This window comes from Sinocyclocheilus anshuiensis, unplaced genomic scaffold, assembly GCF_001515605.1.
Source record: "Sinocyclocheilus anshuiensis isolate Anshui unplaced genomic scaffold, SAMN03320099.WGS_v1.1 scaffold51, whole genome shotgun sequence".
NCBI lineage: Eukaryota > Metazoa > Chordata > Actinopteri > Cypriniformes > Cyprinidae > Sinocyclocheilus > Sinocyclocheilus anshuiensis.
Window position 1 is genome coordinate 4703397 of NW_015548296.1, and position 9126 is coordinate 4712522.

Genomic DNA, 9126 nt, shown 5'->3' on the forward strand with positions numbered 1-9126 from the left:
TGCAACTTCAGGGATCTTATCTATGCACAATCAGCTTGTAACACTATAAAGTGACCCCTCGCATCATATGACCCTTTTAAAGTCATTCTTAAAGAGGCCAGCATGAGTAAATGACAATATTTTCATTTTTAAGTGAATTCTCCCTTTTGAACCAGTCCTCAGATTATCTATAAATGAGTGCCACCATAGCCCATCCGTGCGGTAGTGAATTAGTGTCAACACCGTCCCCAGATGTGAGTTAGGAAGTCACAGTGGGTCAAGAGGCAGAACTGCTGTGCTCACATTTAAGAGTCCTACAGGAGGGTCTCCTGCCGCTGGGACCCAGGGAACCTGCGCTGCGGCTCTGGGGGCGCCAGTAGCTCTCGGCACGGAGCTACGGGCTGGGCCGCTGGGAGAGACAGGATGGATGGTCTGAGCTGGGTTTTGGGAGCCGCAGGTTCATCAGCCCTCTCTGGACTGCACGGAGTGCGGACACACACCGGGACCCTGGGCCGCGGAGCATGGTCCAGAGAGTTTGACCGCTGAACCACTGCGCTTTTAATAGAGCCCGTCAGACTGAACGTAGAGGCAGAACGAGACATCTACACTCACGGAGGGAAGAGAAAAAGAGAGAGCGCATTAACCTCATCTTGCACCGCCTCTACATCACACGCCCTCAGAATCATTCACTTTAAAATTGAAAGAGGAAGTGAAAAATTGGAGCGTGATCTCGTTACGAACGTAGGGATTTCTCAAATATTTAGAAGTGCACGAATCACCTTAACGAAAAGGTCAAAATATCCCTTTTCAAACGGAGCAAAGAGCACAAGACCCCTAATGCTGAAGGAAAGAAAAGCATGAGTGACTGACCTAGGCAAACTGCGAGTCCTCTGAGAGGGAAATGCAAGCCAACTGAATTGGCAAGTAATACTGCAAAGGTTCAACTGTAGAAAATGAGATTAAAATGTGCTATTTGACTGTATGAGAGATTCGAATTCATGCAAATGCCTGATTAGACCAAGTGTGATGTGAGTGAATGACACAAGTACGCAATATTTGAATAATTTATGTGGCAAAATTATTCTTTACAGTTCAATGAATAGTCATCGTTCTCTGGGGGGGAAGGTGCCTGAATAAAAGACGGATCATTGTAGTTTAATATTTTGGATTCAAGGCTTATTCACACCAAAAGAGAAAATTTGCCACAAAAAAGATTTTCAGTGGAAACAATGCACTCCTTATGGACCTATTCACACATGACAGAATGATTTTTCTTTTCTTTTCAGAGAAATCAAAATGTTTTTTTTCCTTTGTTCGACAGAAGAAAAGCACCTGCCAATAAGCTTTTGGGTCATGTGTCTGGCACTGGTATTCACTGGTCTCACAAGTGTACACATACTATCCTTAAAAAGTTTATGGCAAGCATTTAAAAAAAAAAAAAGAAATGAATACTTTTCTTTAGCAAGGATGCATTAAATCGATCAAATGTGCCAGTAAAGACATTCACATTGTAACTAAATTCTGTTCTTTTGAATATTCAAGCAACACAGCTGTTTTCAACATTGATAATACTAAATATTTATTGAGCGCCCAATCAGATATTAGAATGATGAAGGATCATGTGACTCTGAAGACTGGAGTAATGGCTGCCATAAATACAGCTTTGCCATAACAGGAATAAATTACTTTTTTAAATGTATTAAAACAGAAAACAGTTATTTTACATTGTAATAAATGTTCATACTGTTACTGTTTTTACTGTATTTTTTTGTCAAATAAATGCAGCCTTGGTCAAAAACATTCAAAAAAAATAAATAAATTTACTTATCCCAAGCTTTTGAATGGTAATGTATTAACACCATTTTATTTCAGTAGTCAATACCAGTGATACCGGTCACATTTCAAAACCATTTGTTATTTTGTACCAGTTTATATTTTCCAATTTTCCACATATCCTTTATTCATATTTCATTTTATACATAATAAATTAAATTAAAATCAAACAGCTACAGCATATATTAGATCAGAATAGCAATACTGTATTGTACTTAAAAAATGTTGTCCAATCACAGCCGTGCTGCTATTCAGAACAGCACTCTTGCTCATGTAATATTTCTATCAAAAGTTAATTGAAAATGCCCACTCTGCTCCATGCCAGCAGAAATACACAAATAAAAAAAGAAACCAAAAAATAAATAAACAATTCTCACCCCCATGTCACTTGTGTAGCTGTCAAACTCAATACTTTTTCCTCAATACTAAGAGTGAACTGCCCTTGAAGGAGCACATAGACACACACATTTTCAACACACAACAATACGTGATGTGAGTGTGTAGACTCACAGCCAGTGTAGAGCTGCTGGACAGTCGGCCCATGTGATCGACATCTGGGCCAGGACTCTTGTCATCCGGGGTACCATTGGCTAAAAAGGCCCTCTGGAGAACACGCTTGGGGGTTTTAGTGAAAGAAAATGCTCTCGTGACCTAAAACACAAACGTGCACAATTTGCCTGCATTTTCTACTTTATGATGTCATTTTCAAGAAAGTGTCCTGAACGTTGACATCAAGACCAAATCTGTATGCGCATGGTGTCATTCAATACTTTCAAGTTCCTCTCCCTACCTTCTTTGACGTTTTTTTGATGGCCCTGGACGCTCGGCTGAGCGTGCTGTCCATGTCCTTTGTGCTCACTTGGACGGAGTCAGGATCGGTGCTCTGAATGAGATCTTCCTGTTTAAGACACGGGAAAATTAAATAAATACACAGCGATACTGCTGGCCTGTCAAAATGCAAAGAGAAGCGTCACTGTTCAGCCTTCCAAACAGCTGGGGCTTCTTGATATTCACAGGAGCAGAGGGAGAGTGTGGCTGAAATTTCACGCCGGTGACATGTGGGTAGGTGGCCACCTCATGGCCGGTGGGAGAACTGCAGGCCAGGCCGAAATGCATTTAGCTGCAGGGTTTGGTCTGGATGTTTAATTATAAAGGGAAATACATGCATCTGTCTGCCCGCGCCAATTACATGTGCCGTTTCGGAAGGCCTGGGCGGTACCTGCAGTTCTGCAGCATGAAGATAAAGACGTCTGCGTCTGAAGTGTAAAGTTCAAGTACAATTCCACTCTTAATTACATTAATCTGCCTCCCAGTTTAACCACACAGGAGCATCTAATAGGATTAGCCAACACCAAAAGGCCCACACAAACCTCCTAATTTATAGCCACAATAAAAAGAAAGCAGCGCTAATAAAATAAATAATTGAGTTCTGTTCCAGACCTGAGGGGGATGATCTGAGGAGGAAGTGGCCATGTTTCTATGTGTGTGTGTGTGTGTGTGTGTGGCAAATCGTGTTGGCCACTTGACGACAGAGAGTTTTGAGCCAGGCAGATTTGAGCGTGTCTTCGGCCGTCAGCTGGAAACTGAATAACAGGTTCTCCTGTTCTGTAGGAGGATGTACCACCAGGGCAAAGGCGTTCTGACACTCTGAGAGAGAGATAAACGTGTGAGGTGTGAGGTCAGGGATGTGACCTGAAACTAAGGCCTAAAACTAAATCCAAAGGTAAAAAAAAATAAAAAATAGCGGAAATTTAAATGTGAGTTTCTGGAAACGAGATCTAAATTTAGCGGGAACGGGCGGGTCGGGAAGAAAATTATTCTAAGCGGACAGTGGGTGAAGAAAGCGTGAATATATAGCGGGAGCGGGTGGGTGCGGAATATAACCTTGAGGGAGACCTCTATTTTGATCATCTTCTGTTATTTTTTATTTTACATTGTGTGCAAAAAAGGTAATCAAATGAAATTTCTTTGTAAAGAATATAATGCAAACATTTAAAAAATAAAAATGCCTATACATGGTTATAAAACTTTTTTGGGTAGAATTTATAAGAAAAAAAAAAGTAAAAAATGTAATGTATACCATCCACCAAACCTATATAAATGAAGATTGTATTAATATTTATTTATACAAATGTTGATTGTTTCAACATTCACAGGAACACACTTGAATGTGTCGTCTTTCCAAGTGAAACAATATTCAGTAGGAAACAATGTAGGGCAGGAGTTCATTTTATCCATTGCAATTTGATGGGATCATCACAAGTGCACTACAGGGAAATTAGTTGATTTGAAACATGAAATGGGTTCCAGTACAAGGAGCTGCTCTTGTGGAAGCACAGATCTGAATCAGTCAAATTTCCAGGCTTCAGAATGTGATCATCAATAATGTGCTATTATGGTGTGAAAAATTATTGCCTTCCTGTGTCTTTAGCTCATCGAAATCCAGTAAAGCAGGGGTGAGTGCTATATTAAATATGCACAATATATTCTAAACGATTCTGCTGGCAATATAAAATAATTCTGTGAATATTGCTAGCTAAGATATTATGGGCTTTTATGTGGCCATTGAATTTCCTAAAGACCATGGAATCAGACTAGTTTTGTCATTCTTTCATTTCCTTGTATGGCATGAAAGTGGTAAGCCAGATGGTTTAATAGCATTAAATTGCTTAAGACAATAACAAAAACCCTGTTGGACCTGTAAGTTTCATTCATTTCTGTGAATTGGTTTCAAAGAGTCAAATCAAAAGTCTTGTTCAATCATATGTTTCCATCCTCATTCAAAAAGGTTCCTGGAAATGCTCATTTCCGTATGCTTTAATAAAACTATGTAAAGGTAAATATTGCAGTTTATAATTATAGATTGCTATATGTGTAAAATTGTCTGTGATTTTTAAGACATGTCATTTTGAATCTGTTTTAAACAAAAATACAATTCCTAAACTACACTGTAACAAACATGAAAATTACTGTAAAAAAATGTAAAACTTAAATTGAACTTAAATTTACATTAAAAAGCTGTATATTTCATTAACAGATCTAATGTTAAAATAACAACCTACTGAAATAATCTGTTTTGTGCCTCTATAACTGCTGACAACCACCAAAACACAGATGGAAATGAGAAAGCCACATGATGAATCAGAGCTCATTACAAGTAACGTTAGCGTTTCCACAAGCTGAGGTTAATATTATCCGTGCACAGGGTGCACATGGTATCATGCATATCAATTCAAAACACCATCATTATAACACACCACACTAAAATCATGCAATAAATATTAATTTTAACAACAGATGTAACAAATGCACAAAAAAGAAATTGGTTATTTCAATGAAAATCCATCAAATGCTTTTTCAAAGGAATTCTGGTAATGTCAATTTACGTTCCCCCCCTGTAAATAATAAGATGACTTCTTATTTTTCAATTATAAATACTGTAAATGTAACAATATTTTATAAAATAGTATTTAGGGATGTAACGATTAACCACGAGCCGGTTGAAAATCGATTCAAATATCTGACGATTCAAATCGGTTGAGATGCTAAACAAATCGCGATTCGATTAGGGGTAGGAGTTTATATGAATGTATGTCTGAGGGGAACTTACTGTCTTTAGAAAAGTTTAGATGGTATTTTGTCTTTTCCTCTGGCCTCTGTATAATGCATATTAAAGTTCATAAGTGCAGCGCTGCTTTGTTTACAGCGGAAACCAAGGAAATGCTTTAAGCGCCACCTGCTGGCAGAGAGTGAATCTGCGTCTCATTCAGCTCAGCTTTTATTTGATTTGGGGCTTGTTTTAAAATTTATATTTAGTTTTGTTATTTACATTTACATTAGCCTATATTTAAATGTCGTTATTTAGCAAACGCTTTTATCCAAAGCGACTTACAAATGAGGACAGCAAATAGCATTGTAGTATTGTTGCCGCTGCCGCCATGTCGTGGAGACGCTGTGTGTTTCCAAATATGTTGAGGGGCGTAACATTTCCGTCACACCTTGAGGTATTTGGCCAATGACAACACACTGGATAGCTGGCCAATCAGAGCACACCGCGCTTTTCAGAACGATAAGCTTTGTAAAAATAGATAAATTTGTATAGACTGCAATAATAATATTAATAAAGATCACACAAAAATGTAATAAAGGTTTCACAACAGTGTTATTTTAATATTATTTATATACTAATATAGTATTTATTCTTATTCTGAATTGGCTTTTATTTTAATTTTCATTTTAGTTTAATTTTTATGTGCTTATTTCAGTTATTTGCCAAGACAACATTTCTCATTTCTGAGTTTACATTTGTAAGTTTACATTTGTCATCTTATATTTATATTTTTATTTTATTTCAGTCCCCAAAAATGATGTTTAATAGTTTCACTTTTGTTAACAATAAAATTTAACCATCAGGTTCTTCTATAAGCTCAGTTGCTATGCTAAATTGCCATGGATCTCATCTTTGGACACACAATGTACCACCTCCATCAAAAGAAACTGCACTCAAAGGACCACACTTCCTCTCACACTTGAATCTTGAGGGACTAAACAGGAAATCTCAACTATCTGAAGAGTGATCATCACCACAAGAGCATTTGGCTGACGAACTGTCCGATTTCCTATTCTGCGATGGCAGAAAGGCCTACCTACTTTAGCCAGCTGGTTTTCTGCCATGAAGAAACACTAGAGAGGAAACATCCAACTTTATACCTTCCACGATTATCTTCAACAATCTCAATGTGGCTGTGACCCACATGTGCTGGAAGCCTTCAGCCTAGGGAAACATCTTCACAATGTGTCTTTAATCAGTCCTTAAGACACCCTCTCACATAAAAGCGAGTTTTCTGATCTTCACAGATGTGTCTTGGAGAGCTGGTGGTGTGAGTGGGATGACCTGACACTGTCTGGAGGAGGAATGCTAATGATCTCAGTTGGGGTGACCAGTCAGGTTCTTTCCAGTTTCTATTTCTCAACACAGAAAGGCGGGGCAGAGAGGAGCAACAATAATGTACGGTGTGTTGAAAATGATGTGTTTTTTGAACCTTAAACCATGTAAGCACATTGCATTTCACAAAATATACAAAATAATGTTATTTTTAGCATCGTCATATGACCCCTTTAACCAATTAATTAACAGGTTTTTACCATAGCATTTTTACAGTCTTTTACCTTTAAAACTATGTTAGAATTTTCTTACTGTGTATCCTGGCCAGCTCTACAGTGAAGTGACACACTTTATACATAGACTTCACCTCCCTCTCCAGGGTGCTAATTCAGAACACAAAACTAAAATATGCAAAAGTGCACTTGGTGGGATGCAGTATGCCATGTGGTCCCCTCACCTTCTGTGTCTTGGATGTCAAGGACTCTTCTGATCTGGGACAGAGGCATCAAGGCTATGTGTTTGAGCTGGGCGGGCGGCCGTGTCTGACCCAGCGGACTCCGGAACGTGGTTATCACCTTGTGTCTCTTCCTGGCGATCTGAATATGAAGACGCAGAATGAAAGCACACACACACGCACATTAAACTCTTAATACATGCAGCTTTCTTCATAATGCAGGAACGTAAAATGTTCTCTCCTGTGCTCTGGTGGAGCAGTGGGGAGACCTTCAGGTGCTTTTTATATGTAATGCATATTGGGGCGACAGATATGCATGCAGAGGACTTCCTAAAATGAATAATTGATCACTCAGAGTCTTCCCTTCTCCCTGCTCTCATTACCAGGCCAGAGCCAGCATTGGGCGAAGAGGACCACAGCTGCGTGCCGGCACACGCTAGCAACCCCCTCCAAAGTGCTTAAACGCATCCCCTCTCTAATTGGGGAAACAGGCCAGAGAGTCGAGTCAGCAAGCACAGATTGTACACGCATAAATTATTCACTTTTTTTCCCTTCAACGGTACCGCTCACCCATGAACTGAACAAACAATTGTTGAGGTTGCTGAAAATTTGGAGAAGACGACAAAAGTAAATTTAGGAAGGAGACAAAATTTCTACGACATAGATTTATCAAACGTTTTGATTTAATGAAAAATGTCAAATGGTGTAACCATCAAAAGTAATAACATTTTCCTGACATGTTGAATACATGCAAGTATATCAATCTTTTTTTTTTTTAAACATTCTAAAAGTGAAAAGTATTTTACAAATATTAATACTTTAATCATTAATTTTCTGGTGTTTTCTTGGGGTTATACAAGTTGTTTTTGAAACTGAACTAAGCTTGAAGTATCATAAGGTCAATTTATTTGATTTTGACATTTGAAGAGACTTTGTCGGGTTTTTTTTTTTTTTATAAAATGGCAAATGCTACATGTTGGAGGAATAGGCAAAATATTAAAAAGGTGCAGGACTACAACAAAAAACAATTACATAACCTAGAGCATTTTAAATAGCCAAAAAGCATTTTAATTAAGGAAAACATGATTATCACTGAAGAGGTGTATTCAAATGGCTGTCAGTTAATTTCATTTTAATGTTTGTTTCATGATTTTTTTTTTTATAAAATGTAAACTGAAAATGACTGGAAAGATCCAGCTACATAAACACAAAAACAATAATAATAAATGATAAATGTCACTTAATAGCTCTACAAACCAGCTGTGCATAGCTCCAAAGTGCAGCCAATCTGATACTTGACACTCACTTAAATGAAATCAATTTAATCGTTTATTCAAATGCAATGTGGGTGTAATAATAACAATATAGAGAAACTCTAGCTAGCAGCTTGACATCATAAGGCTTTCATTAATCTAACACCATAAACAAGACCAGAAATCAAGATTAATGTCTTTCATATAGTGGCACTGCTTTGGGGAACCTGATGGAGCTTTTGCATTATGAAGAAAAGTGGGGGGGGGATCTGTACTGAGCAGTAATGGTGCCGTGACAAAGAAAGACAGCTTTACCTCCAAACAGTCGTTGAACAGAAAGAGTACCAAACACAGAACATGCTGCATTTCCTGTCCCTGAGCCTGCAGATTCCTCAGAGAGCTGTTCCTGGATCACCTGGATCAGTGTCCATTCTGCTTCAGTTCCCATGAGCTACAAAAGCCAAACTGATCCAGGAAAAGCACTCCCATCTGCGGGCGATCATTGGTTTGGCAGCCCAGTCTCTAGACGCAGCTGTTCTGGGGTGAGTCTGACAGGAGACAACATGAGCTGACTCACTCTGATCCATTTAGTATTGAGAGAAAGTTTCAGACAGCATGTCTGCATCTCTCACCACAGAGAAAAGAGGAACTGCAGCCAACAATACAGTGTCACACTTTACCATTTACTGTTAAAATAGCATTTAGTTTAGTCCACTTATACT

At 38.5% G+C, this 9126-nt stretch overlaps 1 protein-coding gene across 1 annotated transcript in view; it reads right to left on the reverse strand.

Annotated features, from left to right (window-relative positions):
• LOC107656069 (protein ECT2) overlaps positions 1-9126 on the reverse strand; it is a 37769-nt gene that overhangs the window by 3912 nt on the left and 24731 nt on the right. The window contains exons 22-27 of the mRNA XM_016443748.1: positions 8720-8754; positions 7155-7293; positions 3316-3459; positions 2603-2721; positions 2323-2463; positions 283-581 (exon numbers count right to left, since the gene is read on the reverse strand). Of these exons, the coding sequence (XP_016299234.1) occupies positions 294-581; positions 2323-2463; positions 2603-2721; positions 3316-3459; positions 7155-7293; positions 8720-8754 (866 nt within the window). The 3' untranslated portion in view covers positions 283-293. The remainder of the gene's footprint in view (positions 1-282; positions 582-2322; positions 2464-2602; positions 2722-3315; positions 3460-7154; positions 7294-8719; positions 8755-9126) is intronic.